The 27,980-nt window shown below is 48.3% G+C and overlaps 1 protein-coding gene across 1 annotated transcript in view; it reads left to right on the top strand.

Moving 5' to 3' along the window:
- The window catches only part of HMCN2 (hemicentin 2), a 155,825-nt gene that overhangs the window by 19,340 nt on the left and 108,505 nt on the right, over positions 1-27,980 (top strand). The window contains 14 exon segments of the mRNA XM_038745120.1: positions 742-886; positions 1,863-1,984; positions 2,728-3,000; positions 3,668-3,809; positions 5,007-5,134; positions 8,586-8,699; positions 10,003-10,152; positions 17,908-18,102; positions 19,697-19,792; positions 20,592-20,719; positions 22,561-22,705; positions 24,666-24,778; positions 24,927-25,086; positions 26,876-27,041. Of these exon segments, the coding sequence (XP_038601048.1) occupies positions 742-886; positions 1,863-1,984; positions 2,728-3,000; positions 3,668-3,809; positions 5,007-5,134; positions 8,586-8,699; positions 10,003-10,152; positions 17,908-18,102; positions 19,697-19,792; positions 20,592-20,719; positions 22,561-22,705; positions 24,666-24,778; positions 24,927-25,086; positions 26,876-27,041 (2,077 nt within the window).

The following is a 27,980-nucleotide window of genomic DNA, read 5'->3' as shown; positions in this document are numbered from 1 at the left end:
CAATCATTCTTGGTCTCTTCCATGGGCTCCTCCTCTGTCTCCCACCCCTTAACTGTAGCTGTCCCTCAGTTCTGGGTCCCCTAAGCTTCTCCAAGAGAGTGGATGTAGATGGAGAAGGCATTAACTCCCATAGCTTCAACTACTATTTTTTTTTGCGAATGATTCCTATTCTACATCTCCACCCTGATCTCTCTCCCTCTCTACAGTCTCAAACTTCCTCCTGCTTTCAAGACATCTCTTCTAGAACGTCCTGCCATCACCTCAAAATTAAAATGTCCAAAAAAGGACTCCTTATCTTCCCACCCTAAAACCCATCCTTGCGCTGACTTTCTCATCACTGTAGACAATACCACCATCCTTCCCGCCTCACAAGCCTGTAAGCTTGGTGTTCTTCTTGACTCATCTCTCATTCAACTCACATATTCAATCTATCCCTAAATCCTGTCGGTTCAACCTTCATAACACCATGAAAATTAGTTTGTGAGGTTTACGAGGAGAACTTGGGGGTTCTGACAGACTGACGGACTGGCCCAAGGCCACACTCAGGGCTGGGCACGAACCCAGACTGGTCACCAGTTCATATTCATGTCACAAGATGTCGGCCACGGTGTGGCGGTGGGAGCTCAGATTTGGAGTGCTGGTCAACTTCACTGGGTTCAGAACCAGCGACGGCCTCACGGTGAATGGAGCTTGAGACCAGGTGTTACCAGAGATGTGCTGAGCTCTGACTTCCCCCACCAGGGTCCCCACAGGTGAGCATGCCCGGCGTGATCCGCGGATACCTACAGCAGCCCCTGGTCATCTCCTGCTCCGTCCAAAGCCCGCTGCCCTTCCGATTGCAGCTGAGACGGGATGGGGTGAGGCTGGGAGAAGAGCGCCATTTCTAGTAAGTCCTTCTGATGTTCCTTGGGGAGGCTGGGAAAGGGGTTGGGGAGCAACTTATATGTCCAGCGGTGTACGTGTTGGGCTTACAGCCTCATGAGGGAGAGGTCCCACCCTCCAGTGCTTAGAACAGTGCTTTGCACATAGTAAGCGCTTAATAAATGCCATCATCATCATTATTATTATTACTACAGCTTGGGAGAGCAGGGCAGGACCTGGTGTGATAGCTGTCAGGCACCTATAGGAGGGGATGCAGTGAGTGTCTGATAATAATGATATTAATGATTAAGCGCTTACTATGTGCCAAGCACGGTTTTAAGCTCTGGGGAGATACAAGTTAATCAGGTTGGACACAGACCCTGTCCCATATGGGGCTCACGCTCTTAATCCCCATTTTACAGATGAGATAACTGAAGTTTGGAGAAGTTGTGACTTTGCCCAGGGTCCCACAGCAGACAAGTGGCAGAGCCGGAATTAGAACCCAGGTCCTTCTGACTCCCAGACTCTTGCTTTAGAGAAGTAGAGTGGCTCAGTGGAAAGAGTACGGGCTTTGGAGTCAGAGGTCATGGGTTCAAATCCCAACTCCACCAATTGCCAGCTGTGTGACTTTGGGCAAGTCACTTAACTTGTCTGGGCCTCAGTGACCTCATCTGTAAAATGGGGATTAAGACTGTGAGCCCCCGTGGGACAACCTGATCTCTCTGTAACCTCCCCAGTGCTTAGAACAGTGCTTTGCACATAGTAAGCACTTAATAAATGCCATTATTATTATTATTATTTATCCAATAGGCCACATAAACCTGGCTTTACCTTCCCTGCACCTGTAGTATCTCTCCCACGCCTACTGTATCACCCTCTCACCCATAACCCCATCCTGAGTGGAAGGCCAAGTCTCTGCCCTTTAGGATCCCAGGGATCTGCAGGACTGGATGAGGTGATAGGGATGTAGGTGACCCCTGAACACAACCTGTCTGTTCCAGTGAGTCAGGCAACAGCAGCTGGGAGATCCCCCGGGCATCCAAGGGAGAGGAAGGAGCATACGAGTGCCTGGCTATCAGCAGAGCTGGGATGGGGCGAGCGTGGACTGACCTGGTGGTCACAGGTGAGTACCAGAGAAGAACCAACGCCTCTCTGCTCCCCTCGGGTCTGTTGCTATTGTCTCGGGTGGGGTCGGTGTTTCATAAAATCCTCCTGGCTAGAGGGGTCACCTCATCCAGCCCGCTTCTTCCAGGCAAGTAAGTGTCTATACCAGGGCTGGCGGATGCCTAGCCTTGTTTTTAATGGTCTCCAAGGATAGAGGCCATATTGCCAGGAATATGCTGAAGAGGTGAGGCCCTTCCCCATGGCTTTTATTCCCCACCGTTTCAAAGCCTTATTGAAGGCACATCTCCCCCAAGAGGGCTTCCCTCACTAAGCCCTCTTTCCTCTTCTCCCACTCCCTTCTGCATTGCCCTGACTTGTTCCCTTTATTCAGCCCTCTTCGCAGCCCCACAGCACTTATGTACATATCTGTAATTTAGTTTTTATATTAATGTTTGTCTCCCCGTCTAGACTGTAAAATCCTTGTGGGCAGGGAATGTGTCTATTTATCGTTTTAGGAGTACTCTCCCAAGTGCTTAGTACGGTGCTTTGCCCACAGTAAGTGCTCAATAAATATGATTGACTTACTGACCGACTGACTGGCTTGTCTCTGACTGGTGTGGATCTGGGGCCTTGATCCCAGAGGAGCAGAGTTCACTGAAGGAAATTTGAGCCCTGGGTCACCGTGGGTGCTGAACAGGGCTGGAAGTCCCATACCCAGGCCATCCCTTGACTTTCGACTGGCTCTGGGCTTTTGTCCTGCAGATCCCCCTCCTCGAATCGTACCCCCGCAGAATGTCACGGTGTCCCCGGGAGAGACAGCCATCTTGTCTTGCCTTGTCTTGGGGGCCGTGCCCTACAACCTGAGCTGGGTCTGGGAGCGGAGGGTGCTGTCGGACACCGAGGGGCGGGTGAAGGTGCTGGGGAATCTGTCCCTGGAGATCGGCAGCAGCAGCCGGAGCGACGGTGGGAGATACCAGTGTGTGGCGAGCAACGCCGATGGGCTGACCAAGGCATCTACCTGGCTGTTTGTTCGAGGTGAAGCCCTTCCTGTCTTCTCTCTCCCTTATCCCTCCAAACCTCCCAGGGCCCAAACCAGGGTACCCAGGGCAGCCTGAGATTACATCAGCCCTGACCTGGAAGATGATAATAGGATCTTATGGCCAGAGGAGAACTTGAGAGGTCTTGATAATTGTGGTACTTGTTAAGTACTTACTATGTGCCAGGCACTGAATTTAGCGCTGGGGTGGATACAAGTAAATCAGGTTGGACACAGTCCCTGTACCATGTGGAGCTCACAGTCTCAATCCCCATTTTGCAGATGAGGTTACTGAGGCCCATAGAAGTGAAGTGACTTGCCCAAGGTCACCCAGCAGACAAGTGGTGAAGCCGGGATTAGAACCCATGGTCATCTGATTTCCAGGCTCACACTTTATCTACTGTACCATGCTGCTTGCTTCTGGGCAGAGCTACACTTAAACTATTCTCCAAGGGAAGAGGATTCCCTGTCCTCCCTCAATAACTTATTTCAGCCTTCCTCCCAAGATATCCTTCCTTCTGGCTCCCCTAAATCCCTTGGGGGTCAGTGTAAATCCCTTCTTTGTTGCCCTGTGGGGGCAGAGATTGTTAAGGTTGGGAAGGTTCTAGATCTGAAAGCCTTGACTCTACGCTCTGCCTCCGTTTTGGTTTTTCTGCACCCGTGCAGAAGCCCCACAGGTCAGCATCAGCACCGGCTCCCAGGACTTCTCTCTGGGTGGCGAGGTGAGGATCAGCTGCACGGCCTCCGGCATCCCTGTTCCACGCCTTTCCTGGAGACGCCAGGACCACGCTCTGGGAAAGGACAGCAGGTAATGCGGGTGACTTCGGGCCACCTAACCACCAAGAGGAATGCTCTGGGGGTCCATAATCCCAAAGAGTTGCAGGGAGAATGTTTATTGTTACACTGAACTCTCCCGAGAGCTTAGTACAGTTCACTGCACATAGTAAGTGCTCAGTAAATATGACTGAAAGAACGAATGTTCATTGCTACAGTGGCTCTCAATGATCTCAATGATCTTCTAGACTGTGAGCCCACTGTTGGGTAGGGACTGTCTCTATATGTTGCCAACTTGTACTTCCCAAGCGCTTAGTACAGTGCTCTGCACACAGTAAGCGCTCAGTAAATATGATTGAATAAATGAATGAATGATCTGGGCCTTCGGGGATCATCTGTGAGCCAGCTTCCTCCAGTCTCCCACTCTGACCCCCGCCGTTTGCAGCAGTGGCTCTGTCCGTCACTCCAAGCTCCTGCTCCTTGTTACCCTGAAAGATCCCAGAGCTACCTCTCTTCGTCATCCCTCTGAGTCTCCAACCACCTCCCCTGTACTGATTTTTCTACTAGATGAACCATGCCACTTCTTTCCATTTGTGTGGATGATTGTGAGATAGTTGGTTATATTGATAGTCTGTCAGGCGGGGCTAACCCCAGGAGTTCTGAGTTCTAAATTTTCATCTCAGCTACCTGGCCCTGCGAGAGGCTGCATCCTTGTTCTTTGCCTCCATTTTTTTCCACCTGTAGAATGGGGAGGAAGGCCCGCATTTGCTAAGGTGGCAAGGATGAGTTCTTTAAAACTTTGTAGACAACCTGACTGGGCTGATTGGGGACTGTACAGAGGAGCCAGGGCTTGGGGGGATTAAAGTTCAGTGGAGGTTGCGGCAGTCTTGGAGTATTGAAAAGCATGAGGTTGACAGGGTGAAATCAGAATTCTCAGAGAAATCCCTTATGTTTGAACAAGGAAAGACTGACTGGGTGAAATCAGAGTTCTCAGAGAAACCTCCTTTGTTTGAGCAATGAAAGACTGCTCTCCAGCCTCTAGGATGCTGTGCAGGAATCTCGGATTGAGGCACCTCAGGGCAAATTGCTGATTTTAGCCCCAGGAGAAAGAGAGGTGGAGGAGGAATGGAGAGATCATGATGAGGAAGCCCGGCTCTCCTCTCTGGCCTCCTTGTGCATGCCTGCCACCTCTTTGGTTCAAGTGCCTCATTCCACCTCCTGTTTCTGTCAGGTTCCTTGTTGATGCCCAGGGCACCCTCATCATCCAGAGAGTCTCCTCAGAGGATGCTGGAAACTACAGCTGCCATGCTTCCAATGAGGTTGGAACGGATGAGCAGACGGTCACGCTCTACCGCACAGGTACCACTTGGCTCTTGTGGCTTTTTAGCTCACTGTGGAGCCAGCTGAAGAGGAGAGTCTGTGGAGGGGAGTCTTTCTGGGACTGGGGAAACCAACCTATCAGGCAATAGTATTTATTGAACACCTGCTTTGCACCTAGCACTGTATACTAAGAACTCAGGAAGTACAGTAGAGCACAAATAGCCATGATCCGGCCCTTAAAGAGCTGGCAACCTAGTGGGGGAGAGAGTTGCCAAAACAAATCAGATAAGAGGAATCACTAGAGTATAAAGAGATGTGAATCCCTTTTAGATTGTGAGCCCCCTGAAGGACAAAGATCATGTCTAATTAATAATAATAATAATGGCATTTATTAAGCACTTACTATGTGCAAAGCACTGTTCTAAGTGTTGGGGAGGTTACAAGGTGATCAGGTTGTCCCAGGGGGCTCACAATCTTAATTCCCATTTTACAGATGAGGTAACTGAGGCACAGAGAAGTTAAGTGACTTGCCCAAAATCACACAGCTGACAATTGGCAGATCTGGGATTTGAACCCATGACCTCTGACTCCTAAGTCCGGGCCCTTTCCACTGAGCCACGCTGCTTCTAGGGAAGTACAGTAGAGCACAAATAGCCATGATCCAGCCCTTAAAGAGCTGTCAATCTGGTGGGGGAGAGAGTTGCCAAAACAAATCAGACAGGAGGAATCAGTAGAGTATAAAGAGATGTGAGTCCCTTTTAGAATGTGAGCCCCCTGAAGGGCAAGGATCATGTCTAATAAATAATAATAATAATAGCATTTATTAAGTGCTTACTATGTACAAAGCACTGTTCTAAGCACTGGGGGCGTTGCAAGGTGATCGGGTTGTCCCATGGGGGGCTCACAGTCTTAATCCCCATTTTGCAGATGAGGTAACTGAGGCCCAGAGAAGTGAAGTGTCTTGCCCAAAGCCACACAGCTGACAATTGGCGGAGCCGGGATTTGAACGCATGATCTCTGACTCCAAAGCCCGTGCTTTTTCCACTGAGCCACAGATTCCCACCTATAGTCTATCCTAGTGTTTAGTACAGTGATCTGAGCCTCAGGGTCCCACCTATAGTCTATCCTACTGTTTAGTACAGTGATCTGCACACAATCAACACAATAAATATTATCTCTACTTCTACTAGATGCATTTAAGTTATACGGACTTGAGATGGGGTGCTGAGGTAGCGTTGAAATGCTGAAGGCGTAGTTGATAGAGCGTGGAAAGATGTGCAATTCACTGGGGAAGGCCCCCTGGAGAAGATGTGATCTCAGAAGTTTAGAAGAGAGAACTGTGGTCTGCCAGATGTGAAGGAACAAAGACGTCCAGGAAGAAGGGAGGAAGTGAGCAAGAGGTCAGCTGCAGGAGAGACAAAACAAAAAGGCAGTGAGTAAGTGAGCTTGAGAGGAACAGAGAGTGCAAACTGGGGTGTGGTGGGAGAAGACAGTGGATAAGTAGGAGAGAGAGAGTGGTCAGGGGGTTCTACTTGATGCAAAGAGGAATAGGCAAAAATTGGAGATTTCCAGGAGTGGGGAGATGTCTGCAGAACGATGATTTATGAAAACAGACCCTGGCAGCAGAATGAAGTATGAACTAGAGAGGGGAGAGGCTGAAGGCATTGAAGTCAGCAATGAGGCTGACACAGTAGTCAAACTGGGATATAACAAGGACCTGGACCAGTGTGGTGACAGAGTTGATGAAGTGGAAGTATTGAGGAGGAAGCAGCATGGCCTAATGGATAGAGCACAGGCTTGGAGTCAGTAGGACCTGGGTTCTAAACCCGATTCCACTACTTGTCTGTTGTGTGACCTTAGGCAAGCCTCTACTCCACTTAATCCTCCTTGACCTCTCAGCTGTCTTTGACAATGTCAATTACCCCCTTCACCTGGAAACATACAACCTCAGCTTCACTGACATTGTCCTCTCCCCGTTCTCCTCCTATTTCTCTGGCCACTCATTCTCAGACTGTTCGCAGAGGCCTACGACTCTTTAACTGTGGGTGTCCCCCAAGGTTCAATTCTGGGTCCCCATCTATTCTCCACTTACACCCACTCCCTTGGAGAACCCATTCACTCCCATGGCTTCAACACCACCTCTATCAGACGATACCCAAATCTTCATCTCCAGCCCTGATCTCTTTCCTTCTCTGCAGTCTCTCGTTTTCTCCTGCTTTCAAGACATCAACACTTGGATGTCCTCAAGTCATCTCAAACTTACTTGTCTAAAACAGAACTCCTCATTTTCCCACCCAAACCCTGTCCTCCTGCTGATTTTCCCATCACTGTAGACAGAACCAGTATCCTTCTTGTCTCACGAGCCTATAAGCTTGGCATTATCTTTAACTCTGCTCTCTCATTCAACCCACCTATTAAATCCATCAGTAAATCCTGTCGGTTTGACCTTCACAGCATCAGTAAAATCTGCCCTTTCCTCTCCATTCAAACTGCTACAGCATTAATCCAGTCACTTATCCTATTCCACCTAGAATACTATGTCAACCTCCTTGTTGGTCTCCCAGCCTCTTGTCTTTCCCCATTCCATTGCATACTTCACTCTGCTATCCAGATCGCTTTTTTGTAAAAACACTCAGACCATGTTTCCCCATTCCTCAAGAACCTCCAGAGGTTGCCCATCCACCTGCGCATCAAACAGAAACTCATCATTGGCTTTAAAGCACTCAATCACCTTACCCCCTCTTACCTCACCTCGCTACTCTCCCACTCCCTCCTGTGTCACCCTGATGTTTCCCCCTGGCCAGCCCTCCAGTACATATCCATAATTTTATTAATGTCCATCTCCCCTTCTAGACTGACCTTTTTGTGGGTAGGAAATGTGTCTACCAACTCTGTTACACTGTAGTCTCCCAGTGCTCAATAAATATGATTGACTGAAGCTAATAGTCATATTGGTTGATAGAGGAAAATGTCATGAGCTCCCAAGGAGAAAGCTGGCTTCACAGATTCCACTCTCTTGGGAATTGCTGTCTAATTGTATAATGAATGGCAACTGGGTAGTCCCCTGTCTCCACTCCCTGCTCCTATCATACCCCCTAGGTTACAGGGCTCCCCTCCACCCCCACACCCTTTTTAACCAGCAAGGGGGTGAACATATCTGCTATGTGACCTTGGGTAAGTCACTTCCCTTCTCTGTGCCTCAGTTACCTCATCTGTAAAATGGGGATTGACTACGTTGGACTGTGTCCAACCTGATTACCTTGTATTCATTCAATCGTATTGAGTGCTTACTGTGTGCAGAGCACTGTACTAAGTGCTTGGAAAGTACAATTCAGCAATAAAGAGAGACAATCCCTGCCCACACTGGACTTACAGTCTAGAAGAGCTATTCCAGTGATTAGAACAGTGCTTGGCACATAGTAAGCACTTAGCAAATACTGTAATTATTAACACATGCTACAGGGTTTAGCCTTCAAACTCCCTTTCCCAGAGCTTCCGACCATTTCTGCTGTGAGTCCAGAGGTGCAGGTGCAAACTGGTGAAGAGGCAGTTCTGCAGTGTGTGGCATCTGGTGTTCCCCCACCTCGGGTCATCTGGTACAGAGGTATGATGGTGAGATGGGGGCAGTGACATTTGGGGGTGGGGGGGATTTGTGGAGACCTGGACATTTCGGGCAGCCCTGGGGTCAAGGGCAGGGGGAGGAAAACTGAGCCTGTTCTGTTCCTGGTCAAGTTGGGGGTCTCTCCAGCAGACGGTGGGGTTTCCATTTCTGCAGGGGAATGGGAGGACGAATGAGACTACTCTTTTCCTGGTCGGGATGGGGTGGAGTTGGGATGCTCTCCAGCAGGAGTTGTGGGGGTGGGGGGGGCGTTCCATTTCTGTACCAGGGTGGAGAGAGAAAAGGGCCCTTATTTCTGAATTCCTGGGGTAGAGGGACCCCAAGGTTAGCTTGGAGATGATCCTCTGGGATTTCTGTCACCTTTCATCCTCCAGAAAGGGGGTTTTCTGGGACATTGACGGATCCTGCCACCCACCTGCTTCCCCCTCGCACTACCACATCAGTAGAACCAGCCAGAAGCTTTGCTGTGGTGACACTGTGGGCAAAGCTGCTGTTCTGACTCTGCCAGGGAATATAATAGTAATAATAATAATAATAATAATGGCATTTATTAAGCGCTTACTATGTGCAAAGCACTGTTCTATGCGCTAGGACAGGGAAGGCTGGCAAGAGACTCTTTTCACTCACTCATCCTCCCCTCAGCCTGACTGGACAGTGACAAGGAAGGGAGATTAATGAGGCCAACTGGCAGTCTTCTTCTCCTTGCCAACTTCAGCCCCTACATCTTCAAAGTAAAAGACCTGATCAGCCCTGGGCCCTCTGGCCAGCAGGAGCAAGGCCTATTCAGAGGTTTCCCTGCCCAAGAGTACTGGTCATTCTGGGATAGGTCAAACCGATCACACAAGGCAGAAAAAATTGCTGTTTATCCTGAAATTGGGTTTAAGTGGAATCAGGCTGAACTGAGTCGGCCTAAAGAGATGGGTGTGAGGGCTAGGGAACAAGATGATGGAGTGAGGGTTTGTCTCCTGAAACTCTCTCCAGGGTCAGACTCCTGCAATCAAGCATTCAGAGCCAATTATCCTCAAGGGGGCAGACTGGGAAACTGAGGCCCAGAGAGGAGCAAAGGAGGAATTCCCTTTAGCTCACATAGCTGCCTAGCCAGTAATAGGACTTGATTATCTTAACTTCCATCTACTAGCCAAGGGACTAGAACTAGCCATCTGAGTTCCTCCATGAGCCCCCAAACCAACAGAGGACAGGCTTAGCTAGGAGACAGTGGGAACCCCCACAGTCCCGGTCAGAGGGATGCCAGGAAGGGGATGAATAGCTATCTCTACTTTTGGTCCAGGGGGGCTGGAAATGATCCTTGCTCCAGACGGCGCCCAAACTGGGACCTTACGGATCCAGGAGGCTCAGCAGCGGGATGCAGGAGAGTACACCTGCAAAGCGGTCAATGAGGTGGGCGCCTCTTCCGCTGGCATCAGGCTGCACGTTGGGGGTAAGTGTCTGTCTGCCCAGTTCATTGCCTTACCCATGAACCTAGGGGCAATCCAGAAGTCCAGGGGTATGAAGGAAGGGAGGAGGTGGAAAATTCTGCCTTGTTTCTGCCCTTTCCATCTCTTGGTGAACCATGAGAACATGGGGCCAGGTCCTTATTGAAGTTCAGTCAGTTGCATCACAGACGGACTACTGGTTTACTGTCTTCTTCCCTGTGATTCAGGATGGTTCTGCATTCCCCAAGGTAACAATCTGGAGCTCTAGATCTTCCTATCTATGTATGCCAACCCCCTGCCTCCAATTAGTACAGGGCTAAGTGCTTAGTACAGTGCTCTGCACACAGTAGGTGCTCCATAAATACAACTGAATGAAAATACGATCGAATGAATGAATTCTGTAGTCCCAACAGGGGAGAAGAGTCACCGCCAGTCAGTATTTCTCTAGCTGCACCTGGATCCTAATTGGACACTCTATCACCTGTTTGATATGATAATAATAATGATGGCATTTGTTAAGTGCTTACTATGTGCCAAGCACTGTTCTAAGCCCTGGGTCCTGAGGCTGAGCCATCTGTCTTGGGAGAGGGGGTGTGATCTGTAGGAGGTGGGCAAGGGGTCTTGGCACACTGTGCCCTGAACGGATTGGGCTTTGAGGAGAAGCCAAGAGGGAAGGGAGGGAGACAGGAGGAGTGGGACTTCAGTTGCAGTGGAGAATATTGAGCATGTTTAATGCTATCGTTGCCTGTCTACTTGTTTTGTTGTCTGTCTCCCCACTTCTAGACTGTGAGCCTGTTATTGGGTAGGGATTGTCTCTATTGCTGAATTGTACTTTCCAAGCACTTAGTATAGTGCTCAGTAAACAGTAAGTGCTCAATAAATACGACTGAATGAATGGTCCAGACATTTAAGGTGGATCAAGGAGTGGGAAAAGGTTGGCAAGTGGTTCAATTGAGGGCTGGCGAGAGAGAGTACCTGCCCCAGAAGGGAAAAGGCCCAATGACTTTGGAACAGGTGGGCACTGTCTGGGCACGGAGGCACTGGTTTCTGGAGAAAGGAGGAGTCCTAGTCATATCGTGGCTGTTTGCAGATCAGATCTCTCCAGGACTCGGGTATGACAGCTCTTTATAGTCTACTCTCCCAAGTGCTTAGTACAGTGCTCTGCACACAATAAATACCACTGATTGGTTGATTTCAAGACATCCGTCAGCCTCTCCACCTGGAGGCTGCCCCTGTTCCTTGCATTGTCTGAACCAGGTCTTTGCTGGGGCTTTCGCTGACTCCTGCTCTAGGTTGTTGGTTTTTTTTATGGTATTTGTTAAGCCCTTGCTGGGTGCCAGGTACTGTGCTAAGCTCTGAGGTAGATACAGGATAATCAAGTTGGACACAGTCCATGTCTCGCATGGGGCTCACAGTCTTAATCCCTATTTTAGAGAGGAGGTAACTGAGGTCCGGAGAAGTGAAGTGACTTGCCCAAGGTCACACAGCAGACAAGTGGCAGGGCTGGGACTTGAACCCAGGTCCTTCTAACTCCCAGGCCTGTCATCTCTCCACTAGGCCACACTGCTTCTCTGCACGAGGGGAGAGCTGCTGGACACAGTCACTCCTGGGAATCTGAATTTATGATTATTACTATTAATAATAATAATTATGGTTATTTAAGTGATTACTGTGTGCCAGGCACTGTATTAAGTGCTGGGGTGGATTCAATCAAATTGGGTTGGACACAGTCCATGTCCAATCTGGGGCTCACAGTCTCAATCCCCATTTTACAGATGAGTGAACTGAGGCACAGAGAAGCACACAGCAAGCGGGTGGCAGAGCAGGGATTAGAACCCAGTCCTGTCATCTGTCCACTCTCCTTCCCTTGCTTAGTGGGAAGAAACTTGGCCACCTGATTGTAGTTACGCATCGGTTTGGGCCCACGCAGACTATCGGTGGCCTGGCAGTTGTTCTCTCCATCAGACCTGTACGGATGCTGCCGTCGACACTGGCTCCGTGGCTTGTGGCTGCTATTTTCATTAGCAGTCGCACTTTCTGGAGACCTTGACTTTCTTTCTAAAATGGTGTTCTCTCTAAAATGGTGACTGAAATGGCTTTCAGTCTGGCCAGGGTTTACTTTGGTGTGGCCTTGAGGGGGAGTCTTCCAAGGGGGCCGAGAGAGGCAGGCTCCTGAAGGAGCAATTCCAGCTGACTGCCAGCCTCTCCCCACAGGATCATTGGGCTTGGTTTGTGTGCCCGGGTGGCGACCAGGCAGCTGGCCACAATCCAACGGAGCTAGAAGCATGGGGGTGGCACCTGTTGGAATTAGCCAGAATGGATTCTGGCAGAAATGATGTGAAATTTAGTCTTCTGGCTGCCCATGTGGTAACTAGCTGGAGACCACCCACTATTGCCAGGTTGGCAGGGACACTGGGGCTGGAAATGAAATGCCCGCAAGCCCTGTACTGTTGCTGAGCTATTCAGTTCTTCTCAAAGCCTGGCACCTGACCTTCCAGCCAGGGCTATTGTGGGAGGGGTATTCCAGACATGGATAGTGGCGACTGCTCAAGTGGGGGGATTGATCCCACACTTGATTGTTCCCAGCTGTAGGACCCCAGAAGACCCCCCTGAATGCATTTTTCCAAGTAAAGGAGAACAGAGAGGGGCTCCAGTACAGCTTCTGAAAGAGGCCACCTTCAGTATGTAGGTGTGACCTTTGGACATCTGATAGTCTCCCAACCCCACAGAACTTATGTACATATCTTTAAATTATATATTACAAGTTACTTATTCATATTAATGTCCGTCTCCCCCTCTAGATTATTAGTTTGTTGTGGGCAGGGAATGTGTTGGCTAATTCAGTTATATTGCGCTCCGTCAAGCTCTTAATACGCATAGTAAATGCACATATAGAGCCCACATTCATTCAATCGTATTTATTGAGCGCTTACTGTGTGCCGAGTGCTGTGTACATAGTAAATGCTCAATAAATACCATTGATTGATGGATTGATGTGTGTGTATGTGTCCTTTGAGTCCAGGGACTTCATCCCTGCTCCTTCCATTGGCTGCCATTCATGTGAGAAGCAGTATGGTCTAGTGGTCAAAGCACGGGCCTTGGAATCAGAAGGACCTGGGTTCTAATCCCAGCTCCACCACTTGTCTACTGTGTGAACTTGAGCAAGTCACTTAACTGCTCTGTGCCTCAGTTACCTCATCTGTAAAATGGAGATTAAGACTGTGAGTCCCACATGGGACATGGAATGTGTCCAACCTGATTACCTTGTATCTACTCCAGTTCTTAGTAGAGTGCCTGGCATATAATGAGCACTTCACAAATACCATTTTTTCTGGGGCTCCAGAGAGACAGTGACAGCATCCCTTCAGTAGCCACAGAGTCTGAGGACTTAGACTAGGGAAGGAAGGACAATTGGCTTGAGGGGAGGGAGGGGAATCCATAGGCCCATGTTTTCTCCAGAAAAGTCTGTGTGTATCAGAGTCAAGACAGGTGAGGAAGGAGAAGAGGGGAAACTGCAGAGACTGCCCATCCGGTTAATTAGCTTCCCTGCTTCGGGCTTATTAGCACCAATTACTTTTCATTCTCATTTGCATGAGGGGTGGGGAACACCTCTCCAGGCTCCCTAGGGAAAGGAAAGCAATTAGAGGAACGCTGCTTGTCTGCTAGCTTCCCCTACTCTGTGGAAAACCTGGCCCTCTCACCTTCATTTCTTTCTGTGCTGTCCTTCCAAGCAACTCTCTCCGAGGCTGAGTGCCCAGCTAAGCACCAGTTTTTCCAAGAGGAAAGCGACAGAGATGCGTGACTGGCATACGGCATATGTTTCTGGGCATTGGGAACCTGCCATTTAGCCTAGAGGTGGTTGGGCCTGACACCAGGTCAAAGGTCACCCTGCTGGGGTTGGGAGGGTGGGGCAGGAGTGGGGCTGTACTTTGGGATGGCTGAGCCCTCTTCCTGTCAGTTAGTTGTATTTACCGAGGGTTTACTGTGTGCAGAGCCCTGTACTAAGCACTTGGGAGAGTACAATTTAAAAATAGACACATTCCCTGCCCACAGTGAGCTTACAGTCTAGAAGAGGAGACAGACATTAATACAAATAAATTGCAGATCTGGACATAGGTAATGTGGGGCTGGGAGGGGAAATGAATAAAGGGCAGGGCCATGCAGAAGGGAGTGGGAGAAGAAGAAAGGAGGGCTTAGCCAGACTCCATCTTCACCTCTCTGGCTGATCTTTCTCAGCCTCTTGAGCCCCTTCTTCTGCCTCCCACCCGCTAACCGTACATTCCCGCAAGGCTTTGTTCTGAAGCAGCATGGCTCAGTGGAAGGAGCATGGGCTTTGGAGTCAGAGGTCATGGGTTCAAATCCTGGCTCCGCCAATTGTCAGCTGGGTCACTTTGGGCAAGTCACTTCACTTCTCTGTGCCCCAGTTACCTCATCTGTAAAATGGGGATTAAGACTGTGAGCCCCCTGTGGGACAACCTGATCACCCTGTAACCTCCCCAGTGCTTAAACAGTGCTTTGCACATAGTAAGTGCTTAATAATTGCCATTATTATTATTATTATTATCCCCTTTTATTTTCCATTTATATCCACTCCCCTGGGGAGCTCACCTCCCTCAGGGCTTCAACCACCACTTCTATGCAGCTGACTTGCCTTGACTTTTCATCTCTGTGTTCTCTTATTTCCTTATCTAATTCCTCCTGCCTCCAGGACATCTCTACACTTCAGTGTCCCATCTCCAGGTTAATATGTCCAAAACTGAACTCCTCATCTCCCCTCCCAAATCCTCTCCTCTATCAAATTATCCATCAGAGTCGACAACTCCACCATCCTCCTAGCCTTTCAAACCAGTATCTTGGCATTATCCTTGACTGCTCCCTTTCTTTCAACCTCCACATTCGGTGTAACACCAAATCCTGTCAGTTCTTTCTCCACATTCATTCATTCAATCTTATTTATTGAGCGCTTACTGTGTTCAGAGCAGCATTTCCCCTTCCTCCCCATCCAAATGGTCACCACACCAGTCCAGACCCTAGTCATAGCCAAGAAGTAGTGTGGCCTCGTGGATAGAGCACGGGCCCAGGATTCAGAAAGACCTGGGTTCTAATCCCAGTTCCACCACTTGTCCACTGTGTGACCTTGGGCAAGTCACTTAATTTTTCTGGGCCTCAGTTACCTCATGTGTAAAATGGGGATTAAGACTGTGAGCCCTATGTGGGACATAGACTATGTCCAACCTGATTACCTGGAATCTATTTTTGATGACTACCGCAGTTTAGACAATAAATAATCCTCCAAAAAACACAATACAGCCAGGTTTTGTTTTGTTGTCTGTCTCCCCCTTCCAGAGGGTGAGCCCGTTGTTGGGTAGGGATCGTCTCTATATGTTGCCAACTTGTCCTTCCCAAGAGCTTAGTACAGTGCTCTGCACACAGTAAGCGCTCAATAAAAACTAAAGAATGAATGAATCTACCCTAGTGCTCAATACAGTGTCTGGCACATATTAAGCACTTTACAAATGCCTTTTAAAAAAATTTCCAGCTTGACTATTGCATCAGCCTCCTCAATGATCTCCCTTCTTCTATCCTCTCCCCGCCCTAGTTCATACTTCACCCTGCTGCTAGGATTATTTTTCTAAAAAGTCATTCTGCACAGGTAACACTGCACCTGGAGCAGTGTGGCCTAATGGATAGAGCGCAGGACAGGGAATCAGACGGACCTGGGTTCTAATCCCAGCTTTGCCGCTTGTCTGCTGTGTGATCTTGGGCCAGTCACTTATTTCTCTGTACCTCAGTTACCCCATCTACAAAGTGGGAATTTAGACTGCGAGCTCCATGTGGGACAGGGACTGTGTCCAACCTGATTAACTTTGTATCTACCCCAGAGTTTAGTACAGTGCCTGATGCATAGTAAGTCTTGAACAAATTCCATTAAAAAAAAGTCTCTTCACTCAAAAACCTCTGCATCAAACAAAATCGACTGTCCAGACTTTAGAGCTCTCCATTGGCTCTCTCCCACCGACTTATCTACTCTCATCTCCCACTACTTCCCAGCTCACAATCTTCTTTCCTCTCACTGTGCCCCATTCTCCTCTCCCCAATGCCTACTTCTTGCTCCTCCCCTCCCCGTGGCTTGTATGACAGACCACAGCTTTCCCCTTCAAAGTTCTTTTGAAATCATATCTTTTCCAGAAAGCCTTCCTTTATTAATCTCAGATCTCCCCGCTTTAAATCCTCCACCTGCCACTTCATCCCTGTTGCCCTACCTAAGCCCTTAATCACAACTCCCACAGCATTGATTTACACATCTTGTATACTCTATTATTTCCTCCTATCTGTAATTTCCTTGTGTCTTTTTCCCCTGCTAGATTGTAAGCTCCTTGAGGGCAGACATCAAGTCTGTTAATTCTATTGAATTAACTTAGTACAGTGCTAAGTGCTTAGTACAGTGCTTTGCACACAGTAAACCTCAATAAATATGATTGAAAAAATACTGAACTCTCCCAGTTGCTTCGAGCAGTGCTGTGTACACAGTGGATGCTCAGTAAATCAAAAAATCAATCACATTTATTGAGTGTTTACTGTGTGCAGAGCACCATACTAAGCCCTTGGGAGAGTACAGTATGACAGCTGGTGGACAGAGGGGGAGAGAGACAGAAGTATAAATTAACACTGTGTAAATAAGTATTTATACTTATACTTAAGTATAAATTAAGACTGTGAGCCCCCCGTGGGACAACCTGATCACTTTGTAACCTCCCCAGTGCTTAGAACAGTGCTTTGCATGTAGTAAGCGCTTAATACATGCTATTATTATTATTATTATTATTATTATTATTATTATTATCAGATGAGGGATAGGTGCGTAAATGTTGTAGGGCTGAGGGAGGGTGAATAAAGGGGGCAAATTCAGTACAAGGGCAATGCAGAAAGGAGTGGGAGAAGAGGAAATGAGGGCTTAGTCGGGGAAGGGCTCTGTAATTGTTTTTGATTGACGGGTTTGCTGTTGCTCCCTAGTGGGAAATGTCCATCCAGTGTTGAAGTAAATTTTTCAAAAGAGACAGGGTGGGGGAGGATCTAAGAGACGTGGGAGCTGGAAGTGTGGAAGTGTGAATTTGCACCCGGGTGGATGAGAAACCCCTGACCCTCCTGGTGCAACCCTGGGCGTGGGAAGCTGAAGCCGATGAAAGGACTGGGCCAGGAAAAAGCCCTAATATAGAAATCAGAGACGGGAAAGCCCTGGAGCTAAACCCCAGGCCCCTCTGTGAACCCCTTTAAGCGGCTGGTCAGCCAGCCAACCGTTCTGTTAAGATCATACTTGGTCCTGCTCCAGCCTTCTGTGTCCAAGGATCCCGACTCAGAGAAATACGGATGGATGGGCCGTTTTATGGAGCCGCAGGGTGCAGCGGGGGGATAGCGGTGCCCCCTAAGACAGATGGGGTGGGCGAGGGCCAGCAACTGCCTGCCCCTGCTGGGAAGCTGGCACTCCTGAATCCAATAACTCACAAATGTGGCATGGGAAGAAGCCAAATCCAGGTTTACGCTTTCCTTTCAGATGAGCTGTGTGATTATGATGAGGACGAGAGGAATCATTCTTGCTTCTATTTTCCTCTTTGGAGTGAGGCCGGAGAAGCTCACAAGGCCAACGCCCCGGCGCTTGGGTCCTGCTCTCCCATTCCCGCCCGAGTGGTTACCAGGGCCGAGCCTTGTTGTGATTCTGTTGTCGTCTCGACCGTTTCACTGACTCCGCTCTCTCCCCGCAGACGCTCCCCGCCTGGTGGAGACGCCCCTGGACGTAGCGGCAGATGAGGGGCAGACTGTGATCCTACCTTGTCGAGCCGAGGGGAGCCCTCCCCCCAAGATCACTTGGGCCAGGAGGGATGGTAAACCAGTCGCAGCCTTCCCCAGGCTGCTCAGCAAGGCCAAGCTGTTGGAGACCGGAGCCCTCTTCTTGGAGAGTAAGAGGAAATGTAGCAGGGAGGCTGGGAGAGGATGGACTGAGCCCCCTGCATATAAGACCCGACTTGAGAAGCAACGTGAGAAAGAGCACATACTTGTCTGTTGTGTGACCTTGGGCAAGTCATTTAACTTCTTTGTGACTCTGTGCCCTCATCTGTAAAACGGCTATTCTTCCTACGTAGACTTTGAATCCCATCTGCGACTCAATCAATCGATCAGTTGTACTTATTGAGTGCTTACCATGTGCAGAACACTGTAATAATAACAACAATGATAGTGGTACTTGTAAAGCACTTACTATGTGCCAGGCACTGTACTAAGCACTGGGGTAATAATAATAATAATGATGGCATTTATTAAGTGCTTACTATGTGCACAGCACTGTTCTAAGTGCCGGGGAGGTTACAAGGTGATCAGGTTGTCCCACGGGGGGCTCACAGTCTTAATCCCCATTTTACAGATGAGGGAACTGAGGCACAGGGAAGTGAAGTGCCTTGCCCAAGGTCACACAGCAGACAGGTAGCAGAGCTGGAATTAGAACCCAGGTCCTGACTTTGAGGTCTGAGCAGTATTCACTAAGCCATGCTACTTGAGGGCAAAATCAGTAATATAACTGAGCCCCTGTGATTCCCAGTCTCTACCAGTCTTAAGCAGGAGGCACAAAGTATTTAAGGAATGGGATTGGCAGGGGCTGGGAGGGGGACATATTACCTGGGCCTCAATTGCCAGAATTCATTCATTCATTCATTCAATCATATTTATTGAGCACTTACTGTGTGCAGAGCACTGTACTAAGCACTTGGGAAGTACAAGTTGGCAACATATAGAGACAGTCCCCACCCAATAACAGGCTCATGCTTGACTACATGGGTTCCAGTTTTCAGATCCTCTGCAGTCCTGGGTTTAAAAGCACCTCAAGTGTGAACTTTAAAACGAAAATGATTTGTATGGTGTTTGTCTGCATTTTGCGTGCTATTTTAAGGGCCAGAAAGCCCAATTTTTGCTTTTCCTGCAGGGCTCCCGCTATGGTGGGTGAGGTGGGGCTGGCTTAACCAGAGAGCTGTAAGTCTGGTTAGGTCCAGGAGCCCAGATGTGACCCGGAGTGGTGTGTTTTCCGACGCTGATGAAGTGCCCCTGGATAGCTCTGGGCAGCTTCAATGGGTCCAATTTTTTTTTTTTTAATAGCATTTGTTAAGTGCTTTCTGAGTGACAGGCACTGTAGGAAGCGCTGGGAAAGCTACAAGCTAATCAGTTCAGACACCGTCCATGCTCCACGTGGGGCCTCAGTGTCTTAATCTCCATTTTACAGATGAGGTAACTGAGACCTAGAGAAGTTAAGTGACTTACCCAAGGTCACCCAGCAGACAAATGGTGGAGCCAGAATTAGAACCCAGGTCCTTTGGACTCCCAGGCCTGTGGTTTATCAACTAGACCACACTGCTCCATTTCCCTCTCCACAGTCCATGCTCTCTCCAGGTGGCAGAATTCCCTCTCCTTTACCCACTTCCAGCTGGAACCCTCCCTTCCCCAAGGACCCCAGCACCACTTTGGAGTTGACTCTCCTGAGCGTTCTTCCATCCCTTTTTCTTCCAGATGTCACCTCCGAAGATCAGGCCGTCTACATCTGCAGAGCCCAGAACGACTTTGGGAAGGTCCAGGTCGAGGCCAAGCTCACCGTCTCCGAACATGGTTTGCTTTCTTCGTTTGTGTATCCGTGGTGCCCAGCAAATTATTATTTTATCTGCTTTCCTTTCCCAAGCTAGTGGGATTCTGTTTCCGAATGCCTTGAGATCTGTGACCAATAAGGCATTCAGTGGTTTCCTGAGGAGACTCAGGAGTTGGGGGTCCTAGGTGGGAATGGTGGGGAAGTCTTTCTCAGGAAGTAGTGAACACAATGGACTGAAAAGGTAGCTGGGAGTCTAGCTGTAAAGTGAGTTACTAATAATAATTATTGTATTTATTCTAGACTGTGAGCCCATTGTTGGGTAGGGATCGTCTCTATATGTTGCCAACTTGTACTTCCCAAGCGCTTAGTACAGTGCTCTGCACACAGTAAGTGCTCAATAAATAGGACGGAATGAATGAATTTAAGTGCTTACACTGTTCCTGGCACTGTACTAAGTGCCGTGGTGGATGCAAACAAATCAGGTTGGACACAGTCCCCATCCTAGGTGGGGTTCACAGTCTCAATCTCCATTTTACAGATGAGTTAATTGAGGCACAGTGAAGTGAAATGACTTGCCCAGGGTCCCACAGCGGACAAGTGGCAGAGGCGGGATTAGAACCCTTGACCTTCTGGCTCTCAGGCCCGTGCTCTATCCACTATGCCATGCTGCTTCTCTGAGTTGAGGCTGATGGGGGCTTTCTCCTCAATTCAGTGTTACTGAGCGCTTACTGTGTGCAGAGCTCTGTACTAAACGCTGGGAAATGCACAGTAGGGGATAAATTAGAGACAGTATCTGGCTCTCATAGCCCTCTCCTCCGACAGACCCTCCGCAGATCGCCAGCAGTGCCTCGGTGGTACGGGTTCTGGAGGGGCAGCCTGTGTCTCTGCCCTGCGTCATCTTGGCCGGAAAGCCCTACCCAGAGCGCCGTTGGCTGAAGGATGACAACCCGGTGAGTGCGGTCAATTGATCAATCAATCAGTCAATCAATCATATTTATTGAGCGCTTACTGTGTGCAGAGCACTGTACTAAGCGCTTGGGAAGTACAAGTTGGCAACATCAATTTATTGAGTGCTTACTGTGTGCAGAGCGCTTGGGAGAGTACAGTATAACAATATAACAGACACATTCCCTGCCCAAAACAAGCTTAATATAAATATATTATGGATATGCAGTCAACTGAGCAATAGATCCATTTACTGAGTGCTTACTGTGTGCGGAGCACTGTACTAAACGCTTGGGAGAGTACAGTATAACAATATAACAGACACATTCCCTGCCCACAACAAGCTTAATATAAATGTATTACAGATATGTGGTCAGTTGATCAATAGATCCATTTATTGAGTTCTTACTGTGTGCAGAGCACTGTACTAAGTGCTTGGGAGAGTACAGTATAACACTGTAATGGACACATTCCCTACCCACAACAAGCTTAATATAAATGTATTACAGATATGTGGTCAATTGATCAATAGATCCATTTATTGAGTGCTTACTGTGTGTGGAGCACTGTACTAAACGCTTGGGAGAGTACAGTATAACAATATAACAGACACATTCCCTGCCCACAACAAGCTTAATATAAATGTATTTCAGATATGCAGTCAGTTGATCAATAGATCCATTTATTGAGTGCTTACTGTGTGCGGAGCACTGTACTAAGCACTTGGGAGAGTACAGTATAAAAATATAACAGACACATTCCCTGCCCACAGCAAGCTTAATATAATTGTATTACGGATATGCTGTCAACTGATCAATAGATCCATTTATTGTGTGCTTACTGTGTGCGGAGCACTGTACTAAGCGCTTGGGAGAGTACAGTATGACAATATAACAGACACATTCCCTGCCCACAGCAAGCTTAATACAAATGTATTACGGATATGTGCGAAAGTGCTGTGGGGCTGAGGGGGATGAGGCCCCACATGAGGATGTCTCCCCCTTCTAGATTGTGAACCCATGGTTGGGTAGGGACCATTTCTATATGTTGCCAATTTGTACTTCCCAAGCGCTTAGTACAGTGCTCTGCACATAGTAAGCGCTCAATAAATACGATTGATGATGAATAAAGGGAGCAAATCAGAAAGACGCAGAAGGGAGTGGGAGGAAAGGAAATGAGGACTCAGGGAGGAGATGTGCCTTCAATAAGGCTTTGAAATGGGGGAGAGTAATTGTCTGATATGAAGCAGAAGGGCATTCCAGGCCAGAGGTAGGGCAGGGGCGAGAGATTGATGGAGAGATAAAGATTGACGTACAGTGAGTAGGTTGGCACCAGAGGAGCAAAGTTGTGGGCTGGATTGTAGTAGGAAAGTAGTGAGTACTTTGAGACTGTGAGCCCACTGTTGGGTAGGGACCATCTCTATATGTTGCCAACTTGGACTTCCCAAGCGCTTAGTACAGTGCTCTGCACACAGTAAGAGCTCAATAAATACGATTGAATGAATGAATGAATAGTGAGGTGAGGCAGGAAGGGGCAAGCTGATTGAGTGCTTTAAAGCCAGTGGTCATCCTGTGGCCTCCCAACCAGGGGAGCGGCCCAGTGGGTGACCACCGTCTGAGGAGATGAGCGGCCCGTTTCGGCGAGCCAGCCCCAACGCCCGGCCTCTCCCCAGCTCTGTTCCAAGCCCCGTTGGAGGGTGGGGTTGAATTGTGAGCCCACTGTTGGGTAGGGACTGTCTCTATACGTTGCCAACTTGTACTTCCCAAGTGCTTAGTACAGTGCTCTGCACACAGTAAGCGCTCAATAAATACGATTGATTGATTGACTGATTCTCCTTTTTCTGCAGCCACGGCAGGGCGGGCGCCTCTCAGTCAGAGCTGACGGCAGCTTCCACATCGACCAGACACTGCAGGAGGACACGGGCAAGTACAGCTGCATCGTCGCCAACGCGGCCGGCTCTCGGAGGCAGGACGTCAGGCTGGTGGTGCAGGGTGAGTCTTGGGGCCCCGGAATGGGCAGAGCCTGAGGACGCTGTTGGCTACATTTTGCCCATGATGCGTTGCTGTTGTAAAGATGCGACCCATCTGGGCCTGCTCAATCAGGAGGCGACGGGGCAGGGGTGGGGCACTCAAAGGACAGCTTCCGACCATCATCCCAATCCTGGCGGGAGTTCCTGAGCCCCACTGTGTGAAGAGCACTGTCCTGGTGCTGTAGGGATTCATCAAAGGAGATGAAAAATGGGACACAGCATGGCCTAGTGGGTAGAGCAGCAGCGTGGCTCAGTGGAAAGAGTCCAGGCTTTGGAATCAGAGGTCATGGGTTCAAATCCCAGCTCTGCCAATTGTCAGCTGTGTGACTTTGGGCAAGTCATTTCACTTCTCTGGGCCTCAGTTACCTCATCTGTAAAATGGGGATTAGGAATGTGAGTCCCCCGTGGGACAACCTGATCACCTTGTTACCTCCCCAGTGCTTAGAACAGTGCTTTGCACATAGTAAGTGCTTAACAAATGCTATTATTATTATTATTATTATTTAATATTAGAGCACGGGCCTGGGAGTTAGATGGATGTGGATTCTAACACTTGTTTGTTCTGTGACCTGGGGCAAGTCACTAAATTTCTCTGTGCTTCAGTTACCTCATAATAATAATAATAATAATGTTGGTATTTGTTAAGCGCTTACTATGTGACAAACACTGTTCTAAGCGTTGGGGTGGATACTGGCTTATCAGGTTGTCCCATGTGGGGCTCACAGTCTTAATCCCCATTTTACAGATGAGGTAACTGAGGCCCAGAGAAGTTAAGTGACTTGACCAAGGTCACATAGCAGACACGTGGGGGAGCTGGGATTAAAACCCACGACCTCTGGCTCCCCAGCCCGTGCTCCTTCCACCGAGCTACGCTGCTTCTCATCTGTAGAATGGGGATTAGAACTGTGAACCCCATGTGAGAAGCGGTGTGGCTCAGTGGAAAGAGCCCAGGCTTTGGAGTCAGAGGTCATGGGTTTAAATCCCGGCTCCGCCACTTTTCAGCTGTGTGACTTTGGGCAAGTCACTTCACTTCTCTGGGCCTCAGTTACCTCATCTGTAAAATGGGGATGAAGACTGTGAGCCCCACGTGGGATGACCTGATCACCTTGTACCCTCCCCAGTGCTTAGAACAGTGCTTTGCACATTGTAAGTGCTTAATAAATGCTATTATTATTATTAGTATGTAAGACATGGACTGTTTCCAACCTGATTAACTTGTATCTATCCCAGCCCTTAGTACAGTGCCTGGCACATAGTAAGTGCTTAACAAATGCCACAAAAAAAAATGAAAAAAAAATGGCCCCTGCTCCCCAACAGCTGACAGCCTAATAATGAGATAGTGAGGTCAGGTGGAGGGAGCAGTCTCCTGGTTGTCGGGACTCCTGTGTTCTTTTGCCCCCAATTTGTCCCAGTATGACCCTTATGACTTTGGCTTCCTGCCTACTGAAGAGGGCAGCGACCGTATCTTAAATCAGATTGCCGTGTTTCCCAGGCATTATTTGCTTTCTTCTCTCAAAATGTGGAGGTTTGTGATATTTCATCTGTAATTTATAATTATATAATATTTAGTCAAATATAACAAACACCAACCCCTTAAATTTGCTTGCCATGTGACTTGTCCTCTCACTGTTCCCCACATCGTGCCAATCCATCAATGAGTCAATGGTAATTATTGAGCACTTACTGTGTGCAGAGCAAATAAAAATGATCAAGATCTCTATTATATAATATGTTACATTTGCTCATTGAGGGGAGAAGTGATAAGAAGTCGGGACTACCCGTGTCTAAATTCCAAGTTTCCTCTCCCTGAGATTCTTCTGCCTTGACTTTGCTCATGGCGCTAGAGAAACCCCAACTGAGGTGGTCATCAAGTGCCATCCATGTGACATTCTTCACTCTTGACTGGACTTTATTTGTTAAAGTGCCACCCAGAATCCAGCCTACTGCTACCCACCATGTTACCAATGAGGGGGTTCCCGTTTCTCTGCCGTGTGTTTCCACGGGAGTTCCTAAGCCTGCTGTGTCTTGGTCCAAGGTAGGTGACACGCTGCCTTTAGGTGGGCCTTGGGGAGGAATCATTTTGGGAATGCACACTGCCAACATCCTGGAGTGTAGCCCGTCAAATGCTCTCAGAAAACTCCGATCTGCTTAGGCTTGTGATTGTGTATGGGGTTTGGTCACAGGAAACGAATGCCCTCTCCTCTCGGAGTCCCCGGTACAACGTGAGCAGGGATGGCAGCCTTCTGATCTCCCAGCCTGGTGCCCAAGACGCAGGGGCCTACGTGTGCACTGCCACCAACGCGGTGGGATTTTCCACCCAAGAGATCCGGCTTTCAGTCAACAGTAAGTATCAGGAATCAATCAGTTGTATATATTGAGCACTTACTGGGAACTGTACTAAGCTCTTTGGGAGAGTATGATGCTACCAACTGTTGCTTGTATTTATTGAGCACTCACTGGAAACTGTACTAAGCTCTTTGGGAGAGTATGATGTTACCAACTGTTCCTTGTATTTATTGAGCGCTTACTGTGGGCAGAGCATAGTAATAAGCGATTGGGAGAGTATAGTACAACAGTTGGTAGCTCGTATTTATTGAGCACTTGTGTAGAACTTTATACTAAGCACTTGGGAGAGCACAATGCAACAGTTGGTAGACTGCATTTATTAATAATAATGGCATTTATTAAGCACTTACTATGTACAAAGCACTGTTCTAAGCACTGGGGAGGTTACAAGGTGATCAAGTTGTCCCACGGGGGGCTCACAGTCTTAATCCCCATTTTACAGATGAGGTAACAGAGGCACAGAGAAGTTAAGTGACTTGTGCAAAGTCACACAGCTGACATTTGGCGGAGCCAGGATTTGAACCCATGACCTCTGACTCCAAAGCCCGTGCTCTTTCCAATGAGCACTTACTGTGTGTAGAGATTCATTCATTCATTCAATCGTATTTATCGAGTGCTTACTGTGTGCAGAGCACTGTACTAAGTGCTTGGGAAGTACAAGTTGGCAACATATAGAGACGGTCCCTACTCAACAACGGGCTCACAGTCTAGAAGATAATAATGGTGGTATTTCATTCAATCATATTTATTGAGCACTTACTGTGTGCGCTCAAGTTCAAACTTGTACTTCCCAAGCGCTTAGTACAGTGCTCTACACACAGTAAGTTCTCAATAAATATGATTGAATGAATTGAATGAATTTGTTAAGTGCTTACTATGTGCGAAGCACTGTTCTAAGTGATGGCGGGGGGGAGGTACAAGGTGATCAGGTTATCCCCCATGGGGCTCACAGTCTTAATCTCCATTTTACAGATGAGGTAAGCACTTGGGAGAGTAAAATACAACAGCTAGGGGCTTATTTATTGAGCATTTACTGTGTGTAGAGCACAGTACTGAGCTCTTGGGTGAGTACAATACCATAGTTAGTGGCTTGTATTTATTGAGCAATTACTTTGTGCAGAATACTGTGTTAAGCACTTAAGTTCCAGGTAAGAGAGAGGATGTGAGCAAGGGATTGACAGAGAGACAGATGAGACTGATGTAGTAATAACAACAATAATAATTCTGGTATTTGTTAAGCACTTACTATGTGCCAGGCACTGTTCTAAGCTCTGGAGGGGACACAAGCAAACTGGATTGGACTCAGTCCCTGTCCCACGTGGGGCTCACAGTCTTCATCCCCATTTTACAAGTGAGGTAAATGAGGCACAGAGAAGTTAAGTGACTTGAAGAGACAAGTGGCAGAGACAGGATTAGAATTCTGACTCCCAAGCCATGCCACTTTTCAGTGATGTACAGTGAGTAGTTTAGTTTTAAAAGAGTGAAGTGTATGGGCTGGGAGTCATTCATTCATTCATTGTCGTATTTATTGAGCGCTTACTGTGTGCAGAGCACTGTACCAAGTGCTTGGGATGTACAGATGTAATAGAAGAATGACGTTGGGTGCGAGTATGCAATCTGGAGAGACCTATGCTAGGATATCTTGTGGAGCTCTCAGCTCTTCTAGAGGACCTTGTGGCCCTCCTCTCGAGGAATCAGTATTAGTTTCTTTCCCACTAACTCATCTTCAGCTTCATCTTTTGAACCATGTCTCCTGATCCTTCTCCTCCTTTTCTCCCTCCGTTAGCCAAACCCAAGATTATAGGGGATGGATCCCATGACCCGGTTGGACCAGTTAACATCACTGCTGTGGTTGGACAAGAGTTGACCCTTTCCTGTGAAGCCCGGGGCTCCCCACCTCCTCTGGTTACCTGGAAAAAGGAATCCCAGCCCCTACCTCCGGTAACGGACAGGTAAACCACTTCCCGCCACAATTCTGCTGCATCCCACTTCTGCCGTCGCTGAGAGGAAGGCAGACTTGCTGGAGAGTCAGTGGTAGTTCCAGTGGTGGAGACTGAAAGGTTAGGGCTGTGACATTCATTCAGTCATATTTATGAAGTGCTTACTGTGTGCAGAGCACTGTATTAAGCTCTAGGGCGAGTAAAATATAATAATAATAATAATGATGGCATTTATTAAGCGCTTACTATGTGCAAAGTACAAAATATAACAATAAACACACACATTCTATGTCCTCAGTGAGTTTACAGTCCAGAGGGGGTGACAGACATTAATATTAATGGATAAGTTACAGACATGTACATAAGTGAAGCAGCATGGCTCAATGGAAAGAGCCTGGGCTTGGGAGTCAGAGGTCATGGATTCAAATCGCAGCTCTGCCAATTGCCAGCTGTGTGACTTTGGGCAAGTCACTTCACTTCTCTGGGCCTCAGTTACCTCATCTGTAAAATGGGGATGAGGACTGTGAGCCCCACATGGGACAACCTGATTACCTTGTATCCTCCCCAGCACTTAGAACAGTGCTTTGCACATAGTAAGTGCTTAATAAATGCCATTATTATTATTAAGTGCTGTGGGGCTGGGGAGGGGGGGATGAATAAAGGGAGGGAGGCAGGGTGATGCAGAAGGGAGTGGGAGAAAAGGAAAGGAGGGCCTAGTTAGGGATGGCCCCTTGGAGGAGATGTGCCTTCAATAAGGCTTTGAAGGGGGGAGAGTCATTGTCTGTCAGATTTGAAGAGGGAGGGTGTCCCAGGCCAGAGGCAGAATGTGGGTGAGGGGTCGGCGGCGGTGAGACAGGTGAGGCAGCAGGTGGACAAATGCCTCACTAGCCACACTTTGGCCTTGCCCAGAGGGATGAAGCAGGGAAAGAGAGCTTTCTCAAAGGGCTGGTA

Source organism: Tachyglossus aculeatus, chromosome 4, assembly GCF_015852505.1.
Source record: "Tachyglossus aculeatus isolate mTacAcu1 chromosome 4, mTacAcu1.pri, whole genome shotgun sequence".
In the NCBI taxonomy this organism is placed as follows: domain Eukaryota; kingdom Metazoa; phylum Chordata; class Mammalia; order Monotremata; family Tachyglossidae; genus Tachyglossus; species Tachyglossus aculeatus.
This window is presented reverse-complemented; position numbering and strand designations above follow the sequence as displayed.